Below are 25,869 nucleotides of genomic sequence, written 5' to 3'. Positions count from 1 at the left end.
CGGTATGGGGTGCCAGTTTCATGGCCCGGTCACGTGACGCAGGAGTTTTAAACAATGCAGGGAGATACCAGCACCCCTTAACGGGGCCTGTAACTCGGGAAGCAGGCCTTCATCCTGGCGGGGGTAAGTACACCTTTAATTTACTATATGCTGGTTGGGTAATGCTTTGGTTATGTTTTATTTTTTAATGGGCAAATGCGCTATTATCCAGATCAGGATAATAGGGATTTTGCCTATTACTGTACTGTATGTGTTGGGGGGAGGGGGTTGAAACCGAGGCTGAAATTAATGCGGATCTGCTCCCGAGACCCCATGCTTCAATACTGTGTTATTAAAATAAAAGCCCCACAATCGCCCGTTAGAGGCGCGCAGGGAGAGTGACTGATTCAGTCTCACTTTTACTGCGCGTCTCTTACAGACAGGTGCGAGCCAGTAGGATTCACACAGCGCGAGTCCCATTCAGACGCAGGGATTACCACTGTGTTAATCCCAATGGGCCATTGCAGCCTGCTATGCACTGTCCTGCAGAGGGTCCACACTTTGCGCACTGTGCAGCAGCCCATGCTCGCGGCAGCTGACAGAAACAAAAGGCTGCATCTGTACATCTGACTCTTATCTCTTAAGCACAGAAGTTATAGCAGCATTTTGCCGCCATTTTTACTCACTATTTTTTGTAATTACATTTTTACAGGATGGAAACCGGGGCGTCCTCGTGAGCTGAACCGCACTATTTTCAGCTCCGGGAATCCCCCGGTTCTTGAGATACTTCCCGGTAGGAGATGCGGACACTACTTCATGGGGGATATAAATGGATGTCCAGCAGGAATCCATAACAGATTACGCTGTGGCTTCCTATTTACCTGCAAAAACGGCAAGGTTTGATGGCCATTTTGTTAAATTATTCAATCTGGTAACTTCACCGGCAAGTATTTCTGGAACTGGAGGTGGGTGGGTTACCTAGAGCTGAAAAACGTAATGTTCAGCTCCGGAGCATCCACCAGTTCCCATTTAAAAAAACAAAAGGGGTAAGACATTATTTTTTGCCTCCGATGGCAGATTTAGAGCAGCATTCCTGCAGCATGCAAGTTTGTCACAAAGAGGTAGACACAAGATGGCCGCTGTGTCAGACTTGCTCCGGCAACCAATAGAAAGTTGAAATGTCATCAGGAGATGACGTGGTGATTTTGAATTCGTGGGGCCCATGGCCATATTTGTAGTTTGTGTTTACACTGGCACAAAAATAATACAAATATCCTGGGAACTTGGGGGTTCCTGGATCAGCTACAAGGGTCCAGGTGAGGTAAAAAAAATACTAAAATTATAGTGAGGGTGATTGCTGCTTTAACTAAAGTAAAAAGAAAAGGAAACAGAGTCAGGGGAAAACTATAGTTTCAGCAGCCATAGAGGAAAGGGACCGAGGAGTCATTATGGCAGCTGACTTAAAAGTAGGCACACAATGTAACAAAGCCAGCAGGATGTTAGGTTACATAGAGAGGTATTAGCAGAAAGAGGAGGGTAACGATGCCACTTCAGGACGCGGCCATGATGAGAGCGACGGCGTGTGCGACGCAAACAAATGGCCGTACCTCAACGAGGACGGCCATAGAGCGCGCGTGCACGGGAGCGATGGCGCAGCTGATTTTTCCCGCCTCAAAATATTTGATTTTGTTTGCGCGACAGCCGGGTCACGTGAGCGGTTCAGCCAATGAGGGCGAACCTCTCACGTGACGTCACGGGCCAGGGACCACTTCAGCAAGAGGCGCGTGTGACATCACACGGTCCATTGTGCGCGCGCGCCTAATATGGCCTCGACCTTATAGACATTTCGGAAGACCTCACCTAGATCTCTGTGTTCAGTTCTGGAGGCCATATCTCCAGAAGGACAACAATAAATTGTGCAAAGATAGGCTACTAAAATGGTGCATGGACTATAGCATAGACTTATCAGGGAAGACTAAAGGGCTTTATATGTGCAGCTTAAAGGATTGAAGGCAGAAGGGGGTGTATGATTGAAACGTTCAAATACATAAAGTGGTTCAAAAAAGTACAGGAGGGAAGCATATTCCAGAGAAAGAGGAGTGCTAGAACAGAGGTCATTCTCTGAAGCTGGAGGGTGGCAGGCGGCCAAGGGGAAGTGTACAACGGGTGGTGGATCTGTGGAATAGCCTCCCAACAGAGGTGGTTAGGGCTTATACAATAAGAAAAGTCAAACATGCTTGGCAGGGATAGACAAAAAGTTATCCTAAATACGAAAGAAAGACAACGATCAAATAGGGTCTGAGGTTTTACAGCAGGTAAAAAAGGCAGGCAAGGTGGGCCAGGGGTTCATATCTGCCATCAACTTCTATGTTTCTTTATCTCATCATTAATACCGAGCTGGCCAGCTCTTCCACATGCCCGTAACTAGCTCTAAAACCACTCCCCAGATACTGCACCTCACTGGTACAAGCAGAGCAAGGTTAGTGCGAAGCCCCCTGGTTCACTTAAGGAAAGTGACGGAACGCACTCAGACTTTGAAATCATTTCCATTGGTAACCTTTAGTACATAGCCCCATGACACAGCACAGCTTTTGCTGACACCGCTTTAAATATATACAATGTATGAAAAGCATGTCATACTGTGCATATCACACAGTCCAAAGGGTGTTTCAATATGTTTCTTGGGCATGATGGTTTACCCCCTGCACTGCCAAGAGGGCCTGGAACGCATTGTAAAGCAGCAGGATATGCACCACCCTCACCAGCAAGAACACTCAACCAAATTCAACAAAGCTGCAAAAGCTCCGTTTAATCCTGTTTTAAGTTGCAAGCTTCTTAAAGCAGCAACTTAAACAGAAAAAGGGACCAGGCTCATAACTATTCTGCTATAGGTGCAATATTTAACTGAGGGAGACTATGTATGTGACTATGTAAGCGGAGCTCCAACTTCAATCCGGCCAGCACCTGCAAAAAGCACACTTCTAAATAATGAGCCTTTTTCTAAAAACAAAGGAAAATGTCCACATTAGAGAAAAGGTTATATCAGTGGTTCGTGCTCAAGTGGGAAAAAAGCTCTGACCTCTTCATACCTTATATATAGATATATATATAGTGGTCGACAAATCACCAAAAAATCTACTCGCCGAACAACAAAAAATCTACTCGCCACCTAGTACCTAACGTGTGCTGCTTGGGCCAATCGGAGCTCGCCACGATGTTAAATCCACTCGCCCGGGGCATGCAAATGTATAGGTTTGTCGAACACTGTATGTATATATATATTAACTTTATATAGTGTACTATATATATATATATAGTACACTATATAAAGTTAATGATTTATGTTATTTCATATTTCATATGATCAGCCCTTTGAGAAAGTCGCCGATTGGTGACGAAACGCGTCAGGGATACTGAGAAGCGCGATTACGTCACGAAGACGCTGCGCACGCGCACGAGGCCATACCCAGCGCGGGAAGACTACAGCGGCCATTCGGAGTGGAGAGCTGAATTTGAACAGCATATAGACGGTGTAACGGCGTCCTTGTCCGGTCGGCGGTGATCTTGATCAGCGATCTGGAAGTGATTTCGCTCAGCAGTACCGGATGGTGGTGATATAATTCACAAACTGCCTTTTAAACCTTTTAATCTTGTGAGTGCGATTCCCCCCTCCCCCCCATCCATCCCTTCCCCTATTTTATAATAAACCACACAGTGTTATGCTATGGAGCGTGCGCGCTCTCTCTTTTTCTGTTTATATATATATATATATATATATATATATATATATATATATATATATATATATAGTACACTATATAAAGTTAATGATTTATGTTATTTCAAGTTGTTTTTTATTTACGTCCACTTGGGAAATAAAATTAAAAATGTGTTGAATGGAAACCAGTAATGTATTTTTTGGGACATCTATTTGCTTAACAGTAAGAAATGAGATAGGAAGCACATATGGTCACCTTTGCATTGAACCAGAGCATATTCATTTGCTATGGGCTCTTAAACATTGTCTACATGGAAACGTGCTCTATAGCAGGGCTGTCCAACTGGCACACTATATGCCAGGTGCACTCCCAGAAGTAATTTATCCCCACATAATGTAGCGTAAGGAGCAGGAGAGATCAGTTGTATAAACAATGGACAATACAATAAAGGGTGGGGCAAAGAACAGATGCAAAAACAAACAGTGTACAATGTTCAAATATTAATCACAGTTTGCTGACTTAACTTTTTTTACACTGATGCATCTCCCAGTCACAGCACTAGTAAACATTTCATGGAAATCACATTGCTTTAGATTGACATGTTTTAAATATAAGACTTGTAAGTAACCTACACAATACAAAGCGGAATCTGCCCCTGAAAACACATGTAACTGGTAAAGGAGTAACACGTTAACTTCCTGTATAATGAAACCATTTCGAGCTGTGATAGCTGATCACCAGAACGGAACTTCTGTGGTTTTGCAAAACCTCAATGGCTAAAAACAGAAAACTCAAAATCACTTACTTCTGCACCATGGTCCGGGAAAATAGAGTTTGCATCATAACCCTTAAAATGAAATATGTTAGAGAAATCTTTGTCCGCGTTGTCATGGTTCAAGAAATCCGATTTTGGAGTGCTTTCAAGAGGAGTGGCAGCAATTCTGTTTCCAATTGGTGAAGAACTGTTTATGTTTGGAGACTCTGCGAAATCAGGATTTGTTACTTCTGGCCATTGAGGGCTAGCTGGTGTAATTTCTTCCTTTTCCCCATCAACTGTTTCTGAATACTTTTCCATGTTGCTTGGAGGTTGGGAAAGTGACATGGATGGCTTTGCCAAATCAATATCACCGTTATCTACTTTAGTAGCTTGCACTGATGTCTGAGCTGTCTTTATCGAGTCAGTTGTTTTGAGATCAAAGTTTCTCCCTTTGGGAGAAGAATCCTTCCGGGAGGTGGAGAAAGAGGTAGAAATGGTGCTGACTGATGTCACAGAAGGAGAGAACACATTATCTTCTGATCTGGCTGCAAATGGCAATTTCAAGCTGGAGTAAATGGAACTCTTTTCTAGGCGAGACCGTTTGACTGCTACATCAGCAACATCTGCATTTTCTTTGTCATATGTTTCCGGTGTTGTTGAAGGTGGAGCTCTAGTTGACAGAGATTTCAAAAGCATGCTTTTGTCAGTGGTTGCCCGCTTTGGTTTAATTTTCTCTGCAGTTTCTTTGCTTTGCATCCTAAACAGTGACATCGGTGCTAGGTCTTTCGCCCTCTGTATCTTTCCTAACCCAAATGAGAAAGCTTCAGAATCCAGAATCTTCTCCAAATAATCTTCACGTATAGACGCCAAACCAAAAGACGGGCCAGGTGACTTTGGAACTCTTGGCTTTTTCCTCTTCTGAGGTAATGTAAGGGGGCTCTCCAACATTCTGATAGTTTCTGCAAATTTTTCCATGTCGGAAGATGAATCTAAAATGCTTTCGTCCCTTACTAGAGAGGCATTAAAGCTTGATTCCGGACTTCTTTGTACATTTTTTAAATGTTCTTCAAGATCCAATATGTTTTGGAGACTACCATTATTATCAGCAATCGTTGCTGGGTCGTCAACACAGCCATTTTGATGTGCTTTGGAAACTGAATCCCAAGGGGGATCCACAGTGAGAATACTGTTAGCTCTTTCAAGTGATGTATTTCCTGGATCCACTGCTGTAGTAATCTCTGATTTCTCAGAACAGGAATTCTGTATACAATCCTCAGGGTGCTTTTTCACATCAGCCTTAGTTAAAGCACTTGCATTCTTGGGTTCAATATTATCAAGATTTTTAGATAACTGGTCCACTCTTGCAACACTGATTGGCTCATTATCACCAGGTTTGTCTTCTTTCATGGAAAGTGCCAATGTGTTTTGGAAATTATCGTTCTGCTGCCCCTTCTGTTCAAAACCAATGTCTACTGCCAATTCAGCTTCGGTATCCTTCATTCTAGAAACATTGTGCTCTGCTGTTTCTGGAGACAACGTGATCCCGTTGGTACCATTATGTAAAACCGTTATTTGGGTGTCTTGCTGTTTTACATCTGATGAATAACTCAATAGCTTATGATCAGGGCTAACTTCAATTTCATTCATGTTAGAAACTACTGTATGGTTTTCGTCAGGTGAATGAGAACTTGTATTATCTAAAGAGACACCACTTTCTTGAAAGCCTGTTGAGACAAGTGTTGGACTTGCATTTCTTGGCTCTGTGTCACCACAAAGAGAGGATTTATTTTCCTGCGGCCCACCATTAGATTCATTTCCAGAGATGGCAGGTCTCTGGTTGGAAGCAGATACATCTTGACTTAGTAAGCGGTCATCCGTTACCTGTCCTTCCTCATCTGACGGAATATTTGCACACGTGTTCAGTGATCCAGTAGTCAATAGGCTCTTGCTTTCTTGGTGATTAGGTTGATGCACATCATTTTTGGAATGGGTTTTCAACGGTGAATTACTGTGTGTACCTTCATCACTACAATGTTTAGCTGCCGTTTTAGGTACTTCTTTTGTATGTTCCAAAGTTTCTTTGCTGTTCTCATCACTTTTAGTCAGTTCACTGTTCAAGTCATGTCTTACCTTGGAAATACTTTGCTCTGAATCCAATGATTGTTTTTTTCCTCTGTCCTGGTTAACTTTTTTGGCAACAGAGTTTGTGATTTCTTTTGATTGAGGTTTCTTTTTGCTTGTTTTATTTTGAGGTGTCCTCAAATTGTCTTCAACCTGAGCAGAATGTGCTGTCAATGGTTCTTTTTCAGTCACCTCTTTGCTGCTATTAGACTGGACTGGATCTATTTTAGGTAGTGATGCGACAGGAAGACATGAATCTACGCAATCTAAAGGCACTGTGGTGTCTTCCTTTGAAAGGTTCTCTTCAGTCTGTTCTGATGTCTCAAGGCCACCAGATTCTTTTTGTACAGAGATATTTTTATTAACATTTTCCATATCCGTGTGATGCTTTGACTGTAGTTTTGAAGGCACGCTATTTGTACATGAACTTGCTTTGTTCGGCAACTGAGTTGAATTCTCAACACAATGAACAGCAGAGTCTACTGCTGAATGTGACAACTTGTCTTCTGCCTTCACTTTGGACAATAAATCAGGAACAGTGGCCATGCTGCTTTCTGTAATATTATTCTTGTTTACTTGTATATTGCATTTGGTGCTTTCAAAAGATTTTAAATCTGTAGGTATGGTTTCATCAATATTGATGGGGGCTTCCGTACAGCTTTCTTCTTTTAATGATGGCAAAATACTTTCTTTAACATTATTTGATTCCTTTACCACTGTATCCAAATCATGTTTTGTATCTTCCATCTGCATTTGGTTCACCAACGTCCCTGTAATATCCTTTTTCTTTTTAACTTGCACCTCCTTATTGGCACTCTCTGCTTTAGGTGCTTCTTCTGATTTTGCCTTTATTTCTGAAGGAACATGTTCCGACTTGGCATTGTCAGGACTTTTAGGCTCACTGGTGTGCTTACTGGTTGCACTGTGATATTTTTGCACAGTTCCCTTTGGATGTTTCCCAAAGCTCAGTTTGGCTCTTTCAATATATTTCTTGGGCTGAGAAATGCTCTTTGTCGCCAAAAAATCAACCTGTCTGTGGCTTGTTCTTTTATTCTCAAACAAGGAAATTTTGATTGCAGTGTTTCCTCTGTTGATCTGTTGTTCCGTTGTGGAATCTTGTACGCTTTCTAGGCTGTCTGCGACTTTGGGATTAAAAGGTAACTCCACATTCTTTGGTTTAGGTGGGCTGCAAAAAATAACATTTAAAACGATGTTAATACCAAATAAACTTAACATAAGAAGAGAGAGACAGCAATTCATCCTTTGAAGTTAAATACATATTAGAGTATCTTAGACTAATGAACAAGAATTTGACTCACATTTTGAACAAATGTGCAGAAGTTTAAAAATGCAGAGATTCTGCCCGTGGGGTTTATCATTATGACCACAAAACAATGCATTCCAAAAATTATTGAACTAAAATTTTAAAATGCCCATATATAATGTATCATGTATCATGAAGCTGATATGAGTTTAACGCTTATAATGTTAGTACCTTGCCCCCTGAGCATGTCCTGCTACTTTGAAACTCTATATACTTTTCTAGTAATAAACACATGATTTTGTATTTTTTTTTTAGTGGTGACCTTTAGACTGCCCTGGGCTCTGTGGAGAATTTCATTGTAACCTCTCAGGGCGCTTCATGTTTCTTACGCTTATATCTCCTGAACGAAGCATCACATTTTTTAATTAAAAACAGTGTTTGAGTAACTAAACAAACGCAAACAAAAGGGGCAATCAGCGCTGATTGCGGCATTTAATTACTATATTATTTTCCAAACCCAACAGCTTGGAGGCTGTTCACATAGAACACAGAATAATGATTGGTAGATGATACCGGCAAAAAAATATATCTTAATATGCAGGCATAAGAGTGTATCCCATAGTAATACAGTGAGCCAGGAGGCATGTGTTTATTACATCTTTTGGTCTAAGACTTCTCCAAGGCTACCCTCGCCTTTACAGAACACTTTGTTCTAGAAAAAGAATTTGAGAAAATGTTCCCACAAGAAACCTATAGTATAGGTTTTTTTTGTATGTAAAAAGCTCTATCGTGACCCCCTCTCCTTTTTCAGCTATGTATCACTAATTAGACTGTAAGCTCCTCGGAGCAGGGACTCCTCTTCCTTAATGTCTAAAGCACTTATTCCCATGATCTGTTATTTATATTATCTGTTATTTATTGGATTACCACATGTATTACTGCTGTGAAGCGCTATGTACATTAATGGCGCTATATAAATAAAGACATACAATAGCTCGTCCCGAATATTACTTCTGTGTACACAGTGTGTGTCCTTTTTAAAAAAATAATCCTTTTCTTCATGCTATATGTACAGTTATATATAATTGCTATGCGTGGTCAGTCCGCGTCATCGGGTTACATCTCAGATAACTTCCGCTTATTTGCCTGTTGTCTGGGGGTTTCAATAATTAATTAGCTGCGCACAGATCTGCTCAGCACAGTCCTACGAATATTGAATACTGGAGTCAGTGAAGAGAAGTTGTGTCAGCAACGTGACTATTATTAGCATATCCAATGCCACATCAGCAACGCTACGGATGGAATTCTGCCAAATGACTTTCACCATGGTACACATACAGGATACACTCTTATGCACACCCACAATGTACAAAATAAACCTCACCCTATTTGATTCTTTTTTTTTTCAGTTTATATCACAGTTAAATTCTAAATTTGCAAATAGATTATTAGCCACAAAGAATTGGATATCTATGTATTCTACATTTTTTTTTTAAATGGGTGGGTGAAAGAAGACAAAAAAGTGTTTGTGCTGCTAATGGTGAAAAGTATTTTTAACATACACTACCATACAGTACGTGTCTGAAGTGCCTATTCAATATGCTGGGTAGCCGTTCTACCCTTGCTCAGAAAGCTATCAGCTCTACTCATTTGAACAGGGCAGCAATCTTCCCCAGCTAGTTTGCAGCAACGATCCTGTGCTTATGTTAGCGAGTGATTTGGGAATTACTAATGATAGACGCTAGGGAGGAGTGTGCATATATCGTAAGGAAACATGCCAAAGGGTCTGTAGTCAGCATTTTCTCCCACTATGCATATCCCTACATGTGCTCCGTGTTGTCAACCAATAATTCAGTCTTGATCGTTTGGTGCGTGGGAGTTGACGTCTCTCATCCCTGCAATACGAATGGATGGATGGATCCTGTCACAGGACGGGTAAAAGTGTCTGTCCTCTGCAAATCCAATCGCACCTCAAGAGCCCAAGGATTAAACCTCGAATGTGAATGTAATAACTAGGCAGGTATGTGTTTAGAAATGCGTATGTATGTGCCTCTGCCAGCGTGCTTTTATATTCGTGTGGGTACATGCCTGTCTGTTAGTACATGTCTGTGTGGGCATACCTATAGCTCTGCCTGTGTAAGCACAGGTTTGTTGGAATGTGTCTGAGTGTACAGGATATGTGCAATAAACAAAACCACTCATCTGTTATAAATGAACCAGAGCGTAAGTCACCCCATTACCAGAGGATAAAAGGTTTAGTGGAACTGGTTACAGAAGTGTGGCACCGTTACTTTTATTTTAAAAGACTTTCATTCTTTTATACAAAAAATATATGTTGAGAAAGGGTCTATCCCATTCAATGCGTACAAATAAATACAGAGCAAAATCATAGTAAATAGAAGTCCAAATGAATATGCCATCTTACTGAGCCAAAAGAGGAACTTAGAATCAGGCACATTATTACAAACACCTTCATAGCAGCACTTTGGCCAATGATTAAATTTACTTACTAGATAAAAATAGGGGAGACTCTGCTATTTCTAATCGCAAAGAAAGGCAAAGTACAGGCACGTTGTGCCAAACATGTCTGAATGGTAATGCGGCTTAATGCAGCAGTCCCTTTTTGCAATCCATTCGACTTCCTCTAAAAGATCTCTTCTTGCCCTTTCCAACGCTGATTTTTTATTTTTTTAAATCTGGTGCTCTGCTCAGGAGATATAAAGGGTTTTAAATATTAAATGCCTGGGAACTTAAAATGGAGCTCTCTCCAGAGCAGAGGAAATGTTACCATGGTAACCTCTCCACAAGCGACGGTTTTCAAGACTACTTTTTTTTTTTTTTTTATTCTTCATATAAAGAGCAGGACATGCTCAGGAGAGCAAGTTACTAGCATTACATGGGTTCAACTCATACAGGAGTCTGGAGGGACGGCAGCTTTAATGAACATGTCCTGTGAATTAGTGGGTGAGTCTCAGCCCATCACAGCACTCCATCAGTGGTACTGCATGTATGTACAGGGCACATTCAGTGTCTCGAGCTGTGTGAGTGCGACATCATATTTGCAAATTTTGTCTGTTCAAGTCAATTTTCATGGTTTGTCTTATACCTTTCGTGAGATCACAGTACTAAACTTCGATGTATTACGGATGCAATCCCACTTAGCACCAAATATTGCAACCTCTTAGAGCAGGGGTGCTCAACTCCAGTCCTCAAGCCCCCCCCCGACCCCCAACGGGTCAGGTTTTCAGGATATCCCAGCTTCAGCTCAGGTGACTCAATCAGAGGCCTCTGATTGGACCACCTGTGCTGAAGCAGGGACTGATTGAGCCACCTGTGCTGAAGCGGGAATATCCTGAAAACCTGACCTGTTGAGGGGGCTTGAGGACTGGAGTTGGGCCCCCCTGTCTTAGCGGACAATGTATTCTGAACGTAAATTCTTCCCAAAGCACTTACATAAAATGAGCAGGCTGCCTCACAAAACACATAAAACACTTCATCACACACTTTCAGCTATGACCTGTGCGATGCCATTCTCTCACTGGACCTCCAGCCAATAAATGCACAATAATATTGTGTTTATGGGTGTTAGAGGGCTTTAGGAGAGGCAAGTGTTCCACAATAAGTACTTATGTTAATATGCAAAAAATAGCTCTAAAGTATGCAGCCCCTCCTCTGAAAGCCATTAGCCGTGGCATGTTAATTGGGTAAATCTGAGAGGTTGATGCCTTTATCAAAAAATGCAGACGCTTACGTCTGTCTTTTATATTTCTTAGTTCGTTTGTGCACATGGTGAGCTGACACAGGGGAGGCGTTTGATTTCCATGTGTGTCATTTCCCTGTGTATTTAACAAGGGTTTGTGGACTTAGTGTGGGCTATGAGGAAATAGTCGATTTACAAGCACTATCCTATAATCATGGGCCCAGGTGAAAAGGAAAACGTGCTTAATTTCCAGAGAAACAGAAAAGGTCACATTGTTGCTTTAAGCATTGTTACATTTAAGGAAGACACATTCTTTACAGAATGATTTTATGAGCTATGTGGGATTGCACCTTCAGAGGATTAGCAGCGATTATTCATGTTACTCTAAGAAAGTTATGGGAAATTAAAAATAAAAACAGACTGCGGGATGACACAATCAGTGAAGGTGTGAATTACTTCATCAGTTAATTGGTATAAGTAAATTAATATAATACAGGTAAACCAGGTAGTTTAACATGTAACTGTTTATCTAAATTAATGTGGTATTATTTGCAGGAAGCTACAATATTTAGCTTCAGTTAAAGATCTAATACAACTAAACATATTACAAAGTGTAATTTTTCAAACAATTCAAGATTATATTTTAAATCCTCCACATAGGTACATGTATGCATATGGAAGCAAACGAAACGAAAATGACTATTTTTTTTACTGTAATTAGAAATAAGGGGGGAGGGGATTACTTATGCAGACACTATATTAAAAAAGTCAGATTGCCTCAATTATGTTCAAATTGTACTTTTGTGCTCAATAATGCCCTTCTACTAATGCTTATTTTTACTTTTATGTCTGGTGTGGTTATCACCCTATTTTAAATTCTCTGTAATGCATACTGCAGAAAAAGCTGCACATGCTATTTCTATATAAGAAATTAGAAATAACAAACAAGTATGAAAAAAATAGATTAAAAAGCAGAGCACAAAATGGTATCTTCCCAGCTGGCAAAGGCAAAATACAATGCTAGTCTAGATGGAAAATGTCAATGTAAATGCATTCACCTATGCACACTTTGTACATGCAAATGCAATGGTCCCTTCCCTGTACATTTAAAGCGATAATAGCAATGAAGAAATATATGGGGTTCAAAAGGGACGTTATAAAATGATTGCTTTCCATTGTCCTGATGTAACGGCCACCTTTACATTCACAATGATTTGTTCATTTTAATAATAAACAACAGGTATATAATTGGTATAGTGCCTGCAGCGAAGCTACATTAGGTGACCTTCATTGGTTTCTCGAGTGTTGGATGGAAGTGTATTTTTATTGCAAAGCCATATATTGCAGGTCAGCCTTCCAGGAAACAACCAAGATTGAAAAATTCAATCCCGTGAAAATATATCAATAAACTATAGACAGGGCGTGCATTCCACAAGGCAGAGGTAACGTTTACATAGATGTGTACTTACATGTTGAGCTTTGATGTGACTGTGGATGTTGAGTTTTCAATGAAAGAGCTTATGTTCTCTGTAACGTCTAAGCCTGAAGATGGCTGTGTAGAGCTGTCCACATCTGCTTTGCTGTTAGCTTGGTGAGCCTGCACACCCAGGCTGCTTTTCTGCTGTGCTTTCCTATCATCGGCAGAATTCTCCCCACTGGCACACGTAGAGGATCCCGGCTCAGAACCCTGCTCCACACAGGCGTCTTTTGTTGTAGAAACAGGAACAACAGGCTGGTTGCCTTCAGTTGCTTTGGCACTTGGTGCCGCCTGATTTCTGAGCAGAGAATCTTTAACCTGTGCCTTGCGCGCTGTGGGAGAAGCTGGGACAGAGGCAGGCTGATTTTCCTTGGCAGCCTTTTTTTTCAAGGGGCTGGAGGCTGGGTGTTGCTGTTTACCTTTGTCTGATTCACCTTTGGGCGACACTTTGTGATTGGTTCCCGCCTTTGAGTCTTGCCTGGCTGCTGAAGCCCCGTTAGGCTCGAGTGACGGTTGAACAGGTTTCACTTTGCTCTCTGGAGTTGTCGGCGATTCCAGGACCCCTTCAAAAGTGAAATCATTGTCAAAAACGGGTTCATCCAGAGCAGGATTTTCTGTATTTTTTTCCTCGTTCTGACTAGTTTGAGATTTCAAAGACTTTCTCTTCTTCACCATTTTCCTAATACCAGGGCTTTTCTCCAATGGATCTCTGTTATTATAACCCTCCAGGGGCGTTGGAGTGTTTGTTCCAGCAGTTTTGCTTAGATAGATATCAACCGTTAAAACCTTTGCAGTATTCGTGCTCTCACTAGAACTGTGAACGTTCAGCTTCTCAGGTGCTGTGGAAATGTCCCTCACTAATGGGCATTGGTGAAGAACGAGGCCATCACCACCAGCTGTCTTATCTACACTGTTGCTGCTTCTTGCAGTCTCCTGAGGCTGACCCAGTTCTGTGATCAGTGTAGCCGGGTCTTTGCTTTTATTCCCTGATGCAATCTGCAATCCCAACTTTGCAGTGTTGGGTGCTTCCGTAGTACTCGGTGACTGAGCCGGTTTATCTGGTATTCGCAATTTGGAGTCTGATAACTTGCTGGTGAATTTGATTGTTCTCTTTGGCGAAGCTCTGGTTGAATCTTCCTTACTAATAATAATTTCTGAAGAGAAAACCTGCAGCTTTCGTGTACTGGCCTTGCCGGTTTCTCCCTCTGTAGCTGGATGTTTCTTAACAGGTGAACAGGGCGGATGCCTTACATTCCTATCAGTGCTATTCTGCTTATTGGGTCTGGCTGTCGGGCTTTGCACATGTCCTTGACTTGTGCCTGAAAATGCATCAGTGAGAGTAGTAGGACTTTCAGCAGGTGAAGGTTGATCATTAACCTTTTCTGTGATGGCTAGTTGAGCTTCCGTTTCTAGTACGGACGGGTCCCCTTCATTATACTGACTCAGATCAGACAATCCATTGTCACTTTTACCATTGGTGATCTCTTTCTCGCTTTGATTGACAGGAAGTCCTCGCTCCTTTGAGGCTCGTCGCGTAACCTGATCTGACAGAGTATCCACATTAACAGTCCTGCTGCCTGCCTGATTCTGTACTGTGGGACCAGACGTGGTCACAGAGACCTGAACTTTCTTTCTTTCTCTCACCAACTCCTTCTCAGGGGTCTTGGAAGGAGTCGCCGGCTTTTCAGTTGTAGGATTTGTTGGAGACTCCGGAGGCGTTTTGCCAACTCTCTTTTTGTTGGAGGTAAAAAGATTCCCAAATTTTCCCAAAACGGGTTTCTTTGTGTTGTCTTTTTTAGGTGACTCTAGAGACTGTGCCCTAGAAGACTACAAATAGAAAGAAAAAAAGAATGAAATGATTTATGTTAAATGTACATGAATAAAAGCACATTTCTGTATCTAATAAGAAGCAGGGCACTGCATTTACTAAAAGGGTGTTGCCTCCCTCCCAGCACACCTCTGGCACCTTATCACTATTTATTTAGTTTTTTCCCATTTGTAGCTAGAGTTTGGTAGCTCTCCAAAGCAATATTGAATAGCTTTGGGTCTCTGCACAGTGACATTCGAATGGAAGAAATCTCATTTTAAAAAGTGGGACCACAATTAAATCTGCGATACAATGAGAATCAATAAAACCACATTGCAAATAGCGAAAACTGCCTGCACATGAGATAGACCAGGGGTGCACAAACTTTTCCCCCTGCATGCTGTCGCTCCCTTACTTTGGCTCCGGCATCAAATGACGCTGTGGGGGTCATGTGACGCCACATTGCCATGGTAACTCCACATTGCCATAACGACGCATCGCTGGAAGCTAAGGTAAGTGAGTTACAGAGGCCTGGTGCAGTCCCCCGGCATTTCATTTCAATGCCTTGGGGAAGAGCGTGGGACCTCTGTAACCGCCGCGCCCCCCCCTGGAAAATCTTGCGCCCCCCCCCGTTTGCACACCCCTGAGTTAGACTGTATTGTAAAGAGCAAGACCGTTAGTAGAATTGTATTTGACATTGATCTGACCATGTGCTCAGCAATTTCCACAATCAAGATACCCGTTTGTAAAATGACAATGAACAATATGTAACAGGAGGTAACGATGATCAAGTTTCCAGGCGTAAAAAAATAAACAATGTAATGAAGGAATCCTGAACAACTTAAATCTGTATGGAATGCACCTTTACAATAGATGTGAATAGGGGGTCTCAACTCCAGTCCTCAACAACCCCTCCCACCCCAACAGGTTAGGTTTTAAGAATATTCCAGCTTCAGCACAGGTGGCTCAATCACTGGCTGAGTCAAAGAGTCTGCTTAAGCACAGGAGGAGGCTCTAGCAGTGGCTGTCTTTGATGGAGTGAGCCATCAGTGCTGAAGCTGGAATATCCTTAAAACCTGACCTGTTGGGCGGGGGGATCTTGAGTACTGGAGTTGAGAACCCCTGAGTTAAGTCAACAATCCCAGCTGCTCACTTTTTTATTTTTACACACTATATATGAATATATATGTTATTGTTATTATTTTTTTTGTTGAGCATTTGAACTGGGTGCTGCTCTTAAGTGAAATCTCACTATTTCTAGCTTATATTGCCCCCTGGCTCCTGTGTTACTTTCATTGTGGAAACCAGTTTCCCCCCCTTTGGGATTTTAATCCTCCCCCAAAATGTTGTGGGTGCCTCAGGCCTATATGAAGCCACGTCATCCGCTGCAGCTTCCTATTGGACGGCCATTAAAATGTCCAGTCAGACATCGTTAACTACACCAGTAAGTCTCTGGGGAACCAAGAAGTCCCCCAGAGCGAAAGAAATAGCAGTTTAGCTCTGGAGGACCACTTGGTTTAAAGCATCAGTCCAAAATGCCGGGGGTCCTTTAATATGCGCATTTATATAATCCCCACAATGATAAGTAATTAGCTAAATTGCCGATCGATCGGTGAAAATTCGGCTCGGGGGTTTACTAAATGGCTGTCAGTGCAGCAGAACAGGACCAAAGATGCAAAGTTCTGTTGGGGAAGATCATGTGACCAGGCAGTCACTATATATAATTGGTGCACTGCTAGAGAGAGGGCAGGGCTCAAAAAGGGGTGTGCCAGAACCTGTTTCAGAAGAGGAAGGGGATGTGACTTTGTAAATGGTTTTTAAAGAAACAGAAAATGCTTGTTACATTATAATACATTAAAAATGTAATTCAGAGTTGTTTAAAATTAAATCTGCAAGTATTTTCTCATAGAGAACGGATTTATATATATTTTTAAAACACACACACATGTAGTTTATTGCTTGGTCTGCATCATTAAATCCTGTAAAAAAAAAATATATATATATATATATATATATGTGTGTGTGTGTGTGTTTTTGCATCCAGATTGCATATGTTATTGAGAAAGTATGATATGTTTTCTCCTAGACAAGCACTTGTAAACATAATTGCCAGTGTGGTTTTGTTTAAAGAAGCAGATAGATCACTGATCACTGCAACCTTGGAACCTGCGGTGCAGCCTTTGCTCGTTTGGGTACTACATCCCCAGTACAATCTGTTACATATTTCAGTGAAGTTTTATTTTATTATTATTATATTTTCGTGATGAGCAACAAAAAAGTCAGTAATTTCTTTTAAAGATGTGTTTTGTTATATTTAATGTCAGTGCATATAATTCCTTCCCTGCTTTGAGCAGTGACAATGCAAACAATTGACCCTGTTACAGTAAATGCATATAGCACAGTCATTTTTTTAAAGTCACTGCAAATAAACAGTTATTTACAAAAGGTATCACTGATTCAGAAAAAAATATATTATTTCTGTAGTGGAATAAACCTGAAGAGATTTCCCATCTGGCAGTGAAAATGTTAACAGGTACTTTATGATGTTACTCAGTATACAATCAGCATACTGATCTGTGATTAATATTCTTAACTAACCAGTTCTTAAAAAAAAAAAAAAAAAACTGTTCCAGGAAGTCACACAATAAAATGCAGAAATATATTTATTGTCCAGTGTAAGAAAAGATTCCCAGATCTTGCATATGAGGGTGAAGCAGCACACACATTTCCCACTAAAAACTTTCATTTCGAAATGTTAAACTGCTGCCATTCACATCATATGTAACAATCTGTGTTCTTTGCAAGCAAAGTAAACACCTGCCAGTCATGTTATTGTGTGACACATGCACCCTCCGTGCTTAGTAAGAGGAGGGGGAAGGGGGCTAATGGAGTGTGCAGAGTTGGACTCGCATCTTGCCTGCTAGTGATCCCTCCTTTGGGTCGCACATCCCTCTGGTGCTGAATGGATCATACGTGACACACCAGCATTGAATGGTAGATGCACAGCCCCATCCAACCTACTCTGCGGGAGAGAAGCTACCTTCCTGCACCATACAGTAAGGGGGAGGGGGCACTGCATTATAAAGGGGACTGTATCCTGCCCCCCCAAGCCCTCTACCCATAATCTATCATACTCACTGCAACTCTGCCAGCCAAGACTGACCCTGCTGCGGGTGCACAGGGGAGACCACGGCAGTGCGGACTTGTGTAAAGATTAAGAAGCGCAAAAGGGGGTGTGGTGCAGAAAGAGGAGTTACATCCAAAGTGCACAGACTGCGAGGCTGCCACCCCCTGGCACTGCAGCCGGCCTGTCTCTGCGCCCCCTCCTGAGAGATAAGGAGCGCCCCCTCCTAGGAGGGGCTGGGACAGGGGGAGGAGGAGGATGGGGGAAGTGCAAGGCTGACCACCTGGATGCAGATAAGAAGAGTTCAGTCAGCCAGTGCTGGATCTGCACCTTACTTCTCAATAATATTACACACAGGAAGTGGGCAGGGTGTGGGAGCTGTAAAGATGGTGGATGTGTGTTTCTGCAACTCTGGTTGTCTTCAGTGCTCATATCTTACAGTAATACACCTAGTTGTGCCAGGAAGAGATGTTTCCATCGCATGTGTTTTTTTTTTCCACTTTCTGTCCTCACCACATTAGCAAAACATCTTTTTTCTAAACAGCCCATCAATGTCATTCACTCTTTTTTTTTTATAGATTTATTCACTCTTGAAAGTGAAAATGTTTACTTATTTCCACCCACCTTTAGCTGCCTAGGGAACAATCACCCTTATACATACAGTACTGTACATTAAGAACAAAGAAAATAGCTGTTGATTGACAATACAGTACTGTATGCCTGTAGTTTTCCAAGTTCTTTGGCACAAAAGAGTAGGTCAATTTCCCCAAACTCCTACAAAGTATTTGGTATTCTTGGAAACATTACACGTTTTATAATTATATAAAAATAAGTATCAACGTCTGATTTGTAAAGACCCTAATTACCCACATTTAATATCAGCACCGTGAGCTCATTTTCATCCCTATTGAGCCATGCTTCCGCTGTCTATAAGCCAAAAAATTGCAAAAATAAATAAAGAGGCAACTGAAGCAGTAGGAAAAAAAAACCCTGCAAATTCCTCTTCACCAGTCACCATGTTATTCAAGCCAGAAGAGCATAGCTGCAATACACAAATTACACATTTCTGGTTCTCGATATCTTTTTTCCCCTGCAGTATAAAAACTGAATAAGCCCCAAACCATGCCTGCAGTAGGGGGATGCACTATACTCATACCCTCCAACTGCACCTATTCAACAGGTACTGGACCTATTGTTTATGTCCAGTACCAATTAATTAAAGGTTCTGAGCTTCCACCAATGGGAGACAGGCAGTGAAGTCCAAGCTGCAGTTTTCACACAATGATAAGTAATTAGCGAAGTTGCCGATCGATCCATTCTCCTGTGATCGATCGGCGAAGATTCGGCTCGGGGGTTTACTAAATGGCCGTCAGTGCAGCAGAAGAGAACCAAAGATGCAAAGTTCTGTGGGGAAGATCATGTGACCAGTCAGCCAAAACAATTGGTGCACTGCAAGAGAGGGCAGGGCTTAAAAAGGGGTGTGCCAGAGCCTGTTTCATAAGAGGAAAGGGATGTGACTTTGTAAATGGTTGCTATAGAAACAAAAAATGCTTGTTACATTATAATACATTAAAAATGTTATTTGGAGCTGCTTTTAAACAAAAAAAAACTATCTCATAGTACAGAACTACAAAAAACACACGTAGGATATTGCTTGGTCTGCAGCTGTAATATTTTCTCTTTTTGTTAATTTTGATACGCAAATGAGCTTTCTTTTCACTCAAAAAACATGAATAGCTCATTTTTTTATTAAAGAAGGCGAAATGTTTTTCCTTACATATAGGCTTAGAGAGATAAAGAGACTTGTCTCGTTCACATGGGGAGCGGACACAGAGATTTGAAACAGGTTCGCCCACTGTAAAGGCAGTGACATTACCCCTTTAATTAAGTATAATTCACAGAAATGTAGCCCATTATATATGTCATTGCTACTTACTTTAGTTCTAGGTGGGACTTTTAACTAGGGAGATGTATGTCACCTCAGAACAGGCAAAGATGTTATTTTAATGATTTATTTTAAAGGGAAAAATGCCTTCCGTGATACAGCCCATTACAATATGTGTCACCTAACAATTATTTATAAAAAAGTTTTACCAGGAAGTAATACATTGAGAGTTACCGCTTGTTTTCAAGCATGTCCTGGGCACAGAGTTATGATAACAATACAAAGGTTGCATTAAATAAACAGAGGTTATACAGTCAGTTCACAGACATTTCATGGACAGGTAGAGTTGGAAAATTGGGTACAGGGAAAAAAGGGCTGGTGAGTTTCAGATTGAAATACAGAAGCTTTAACACCCCACAGAGCGGACAAAAACAAACGGACAATATCTTTTTCATTTAAATTGCTTCCATATAAAAATTCAATAACCCTATAAGGGACATGTTAGTTATCTAATGCCTTTGAAACATAAATACATTTTTATTTTTACTGGGTCGGCTGCATATCTAATCCTATGTGATAATGAAGGCCTCGTAATTATTTTACATGTTAAGAGTAGAAAAAAAGAAGTTGTAACTGAAAGTTTACCTTTACTTTGTAATACCCACTATTAGGCCTCGTTCAGGGTGCAGGCTTCGGAGGGAGGGCGTGCTTACGTGCGAGCTGCCGTGGGACACAATGTATTCAAATTGAATACTGGTTGTCAGGGTAGCAGCTGCCCTGTCTCCGAAGTACAGAGTTGACGCTGGCTACAGTTTCAATAAACAAGCCAGGTTGTTTTTTGAAGCTGCAGCAGCGTCACTGGGACCTCGGCAGCCAATGAAATTATTCTTGAGAATGATTTCAAGACTGCAGCCTCGATCCCTCACCTCAGGTCTGTAGCCCCGCCCCCTCAACTCCTGAAAAAGTCTGCTGGGGAGGATGAACACACATCGCCCAGCAGACTGCCGCCCGCCCTCGCGCACGCCCGCCCTCCAACTCCTGCCTCTGGCACCCTGAACGAGGCCTAACAGTCTCGCCATGAAAGAGATTAAACATTGTAAGAAAAACAAAAACACTGCCACAAGAAAATGGTTACTAAGGACATACTGCAAGTAAGAAATACCCCTTGTGAGCACATTCACATCTCAGACAGGTCTGCAACCCTGTTTTTCCACATTATCTAGTAGCAAACTGCTTCCAACTGCCGCCAGGGATTCTTGGAAATGACATGCAAATGAGCGTACAGTTTCACATGAAGCAAAAGGTGACACTGTGCGCAGTGGTACGCTGCAGATAAGGATTCTGTGTAGTATCAAGTGCTCATCAGTAAAACATATATATATTTTGAAATACTTAGAAATGTCAATTTTTTTCAATCAAATTAAAAACCAAACTATTAACAAGACTATACACTAAACACATCCCGGTCTTTAACTTAACTATGTTCTAAACCAGGGGTACGCAAACTTTTTTCTTTGCACCCCCCTGACTGCTCGCGCCCCTCCCCCCTGTTACTTTCTCTACGGCATCATGTGACGGCAACGCAGCGTCATTTGGTGCTGCGTTGTCATGGCAACGTGTCGCCAGAAGCCGCCGGAGAGCAGGTAAGAGGCAGTTACAGAGGCCTCGCGCCCTCCCCCGGCATTTTATTTAAATATTGTGGGGAAGAGCGCGGGGCCTCTATAAGCGCCGTGCCCCCCTAGAATATTTGGGGGTCATGCTTCCCTAGTTTGTGCTTCCCTGTTCTAAACAGACCTACACCTTTAATGCATTATGAATGCAATCGGGAGAAATAAGGGTATTCTTATCAAACTTGTAACAAAGCAGCTCCCAACTACCAAATAGGGCTATCAAATGTGCAATGGTTACTAAGCTATTCACAACTACCCCTACCCTTATGTTTGCATATCATTAAAAAAAAATTACATTATTTGACCCTTATTATATTAAAAGATTTCAAGTTACTAGTGAAGCACAAATGAAAAAAGCGCTGCAAAGTCTATAGGATGTATAAACAAAGGCAAGCTATCGTTTCTGTGGGTGGAATTCATTTTAAGCAATAAATGCTGGTGATGTAATAAGGTGATGTCAGGAAAGAGAACTAGAGGAAATAGCTAGAGGATAAACAAGAAAAGAAAAAAAAGTTGGGGATCGGGAACATTAGGATACTTTTTATTAGGCCTAAGCTATACATGCACTTTTTTCCAATACTAAAACATCCAATAAAACTGTTTGCTACATAAAGGAAGGTTGATTGGATTGGACTCAGTGAAAAAAAGTAGTCTAGCGTGGAGGATTAAGAAGGGAGGAGCACATCTGCCCAAGGCACATTCCTGAGGTGCCCTCCTCCCCATTCTTCAATAAAGCTCCTTGAGGAGATTTATAGCTTCCCAACCCAGGTAAATGCCTATGAAGTCCGGACAGCCCAGAGAGAATCTAGTTTTCTTTAGGTTACTGCTACTAAAACTCTGTGCTACAGCTGAGCTTGGGGAGTTGGGGAGCACTCTTCAAATAGACTTGAGGTGAGAGGAACAGTGTGGTATTCAAGTCTCCTAAAAGAAACCCGGTCATAGTTAGGAATCACCAGCACAAGAGCACATTTACAAATGTATAGATTACATATAAATATCAATTATTTGAAATATATATGTTTGGCTGAGGTACTCTGAAGAGAGGGCTGAAAAAATACTGATGTACAACAAATGAAAGGAGTTGAAGCCCCCAGTGTCCTGTTTGTGGGAATATGTTACATAGCACTGTACAGTAGGAAGGAGCTACAGACAAGGAGAAGCACAGGTAACACAGCAAGTTCATCTGACTCATGCTAAAAACAAGCAGATAAAAGATAGGCCGGCCCACTGTGTTTGTGACAAACTAAATTCCCTGATGCAATAGCCACCGTGAGTGAATTCAGAAGTGCTGTCTGATGTACTTGCTGTGCAACCTGTTGTCTATCAGCGAAAATATCGGGTTACAAATGCAGCAGGAAAGGAAACCGCACCAAATAATTTTCTACAACACTTGGCCCAAGGAATAAATGTACATTTTAAATGCGCACTTAATAAGTCATACCCCCAAGTATTGTTTTCTATGTCATTGATACCGGTGTCAAGGCAGCACTTGCAGGTGTTAAAAAGACAATGCAAAAAACAGGCTGCACTCAGTGTGGCGTAGCTGGCACTCAGTTAAAATACAAATATGTATTCAAATATATACAGTATACCATGTAAGATATGTGGAACACTACCTGAGCAATGTGTGATGATAAAAGTGAGGATTTTAAACCTTTTACGATGGATGCAATATTCCGATCTGAAAAGCCAACCTTTTAGGTGAAAGGTATTAGATAGTCTTAGATCACCTATAGATATAGGCATAATGTGACTTTACATAAAATCAACAAAAAAAATAATAATAATAATAATGAACAAACCACTGATAGAAATATATACCTATTGGTGCCAGGTATACACATAAGCAATAAATAATATTTAGACATATACACAGTAAATGTGTGAGCTGATGTTGTATAATTATCACAATTAGTCAGAATTGTTGCTATAAAGTTAAACTCCTCTTCAACAAGCAACTCAAAAATAGGGGCGCAATGACATAGCATAAAATCCTTTATATATTAGAAATTAAAAACAGTGAATAAGATTGCATTCACAGATTATTAAAATATACAATCACCTGGTTGGTGGAGTAAACACTTGGACTCGGCTGCAGGTTACGTCCTCCTTACTGCCCCTGACCACTGAGGACTGGATATGTTTGAAGCCTGTGTAATCCACTGCTTTTACAGACCCCAAGATGTATGGACGACACCTGGGTTGCAGTTAGCGGCGTCCCTCTGCTATTGGTCTCGTGGAATGGCGTCCTTAGCGAGGGTGTGTTTCCTGGTGTGCCGATCTCCTCCGGAAGCAAGTCTTTGCGGTGTGGAGGGGGTGGGGGATGCAGAGCCAGTGCTTTTAGTCTCTATGTGACCAACAAATCGGCTACCTCCCATTCAGCTTGGGGGCAAATCCTACGCGTTTCACCACTTCCCTAACGAAGCCACAAAGTGGTGAAATGTATAGGTTTTCCCCCCAAGCTGAGCAGACACTAGCCGATTTGCCGGTAACATAGAGACCAAGAGCACTGGATCTGCATCCCCACCCCGTCAACGACTATTCGCAGAGGGACACCGCTAACTGCAGCCCAGAGGTCATCAACACATCTTGAGGTCCGTAACAGCAGTGGATTACACAGGCTCCGAACCGATCCAGTTTTCAGCGATCGGGGGCAATAAGGAGGACGTGACCAGCATCTCACAGAGCGAAGTTAGCGACCACACAGCCAGGATTTACTTAGCGCCAATGCTGATCTGGTGTTACATACGTACTACTGACTTGAATGGCAGTTAACACCAAATGGGGCTAAGATACCCCACATCGTCCCGGCAGTGACAGAAAAAAGGACTTAGCTGGGTAAGGACATTGCATGTGGGTTATGTGTTGAGATGTGAAAGGTGGCTCTTAGGCACCTACTCAATATCATATAAAACGGTTTCCCAACTGCTTAGGAAGATTTTAGCCCTATTTAAATGAATGGAGCTTATATCTTCCCAAGCAAAAGGAAGATGGCTTCACACCATATCATTTAAGAAGAGCATCTTTGTATAACTATACATTTGTTCTGCGTGCATCATTCAGGGATGTTAGTTAGTCTCCTAGGACTACTATCTACCTTTGTAGACCCACATTAAGACACACTTGCTTAAAGAAGCATATGAATAGCACTGTGAACATTCTGAACACGATACATAAAGCTTGGCCCCCTGCAGACGCACTTACCAGAACTCCCTCCTACTGTCTCTGTACGTTCTCCCTACCTACAAATTAGATTGTAAGCTCCTCGGGGCAGGGACTCCTCTTCCTTAATGTCTAAAGCACTTATTCCCATGATCTGTTATTTATATTATCTGTTATTTATTCGATTACCACATGTATTACTACTGTGAAGCGCTATGTACATTAATGGCGCTATATAAATAAAGACATACAATACAATACAATACTATCTACAATCAGTGAGACTCAACTGAAGTCTATTAAATGAACAATGCTAACAAATGGCGAGACTGACGCCAAGTCAGTAAGGACTGATATGTCGTGATCTTGATGTAATACAGGCAGACGCTAATAAAGCAACAGGGTACGTTTTGGGACAAGTCATGTTGTGCACAATAATAGGGAGTTTTTTAATGTAATTGCCTCAATTTATTGTACACCAACAAAAACACCAGTCTGAGTATCGCGTGAACTACCTACATAGGTCAAGGAGACAAACTCTTTACATACCAGTATTACAAGGGTTCCACATTCCTTATTTAACAAGGTTAGGTTGCATGATGTTAAATGTGTCATCTTCCATACACATCGCATTTCAAGCACTGCATAACCACCAATATTTTTTTGTACAAAATTGGCAGTTTTATTTTTTGCCTTTTTCACAATAAGCGATAAATTCTGTAGTCCAAAGCAGCCGTGGGAGCCATTTTCGTCCGAAAATCCCCATAGACTTTAATGGGGATTTTTGGGCAAAAACAGCCCGAACGGCCACTTCAAATTATATAGAATTTACCTAGAAAGTAACTGATGGATTACACCAGTGTAACGCAGGGCTGTACCAAAGGGCCTGTATCAGAAAACAATTATGAATAAGATGGTAACAAGAGCATTGTAATGTAATTTAAGGTATATGTATGTATGTGTGTATGTATGTATGTATGTATATCTTTATTTATGTAGCGCCATTAATGTCATAGCGCTTCACAGCAGTAATACACGTCACATAATCATCTAAATAACAAATAATACAAATAACACATAATTGAAAAAAGTGCTTCAGACATAAAAGTGACATTTAGGAAGAGTAGTCCCTGCCCCGAAGAGCTTACAATGTAATATATTTAAGAAGACTTAAAAATATTATACTTACATTTTGCAAGCATCT

At 41.4% G+C, this 25,869-nt stretch overlaps 1 protein-coding gene across 2 annotated transcripts in view; it reads right to left on the bottom strand.

Annotated features, from left to right (window-relative positions):
* Positions 1 to 25,869, bottom strand: part of CRYBG1 (crystallin beta-gamma domain containing 1) — a 247,124-nt gene that overhangs the window by 42,213 nt on the left and 179,042 nt on the right. For both annotated transcript variants that reach the window (XM_075597547.1, XM_075597548.1), the window contains 2 exons: positions 13,010 to 14,844; positions 4,504 to 7,762 (listed from right to left, as the gene is read on the bottom strand). In XM_075597547.1, coding sequence (XP_075453662.1) covers positions 4,504 to 7,762; positions 13,010 to 14,844 — 5,094 coding nt within the window. The remainder of the gene's footprint in view (positions 1 to 4,503; positions 7,763 to 13,009; positions 14,845 to 25,869) is intronic.

The sequence above is a fragment of the Ascaphus truei genome, chromosome 4 (genome assembly GCF_040206685.1).
Source record: "Ascaphus truei isolate aAscTru1 chromosome 4, aAscTru1.hap1, whole genome shotgun sequence".
In the NCBI taxonomy this organism is placed as follows: Eukaryota; Metazoa; Chordata; class Amphibia; order Anura; family Ascaphidae; genus Ascaphus; species Ascaphus truei.
The sequence above is the reverse complement of the archived record's forward strand: the minus strand, read 5'-3'. Positions and strand labels throughout refer to the sequence as shown.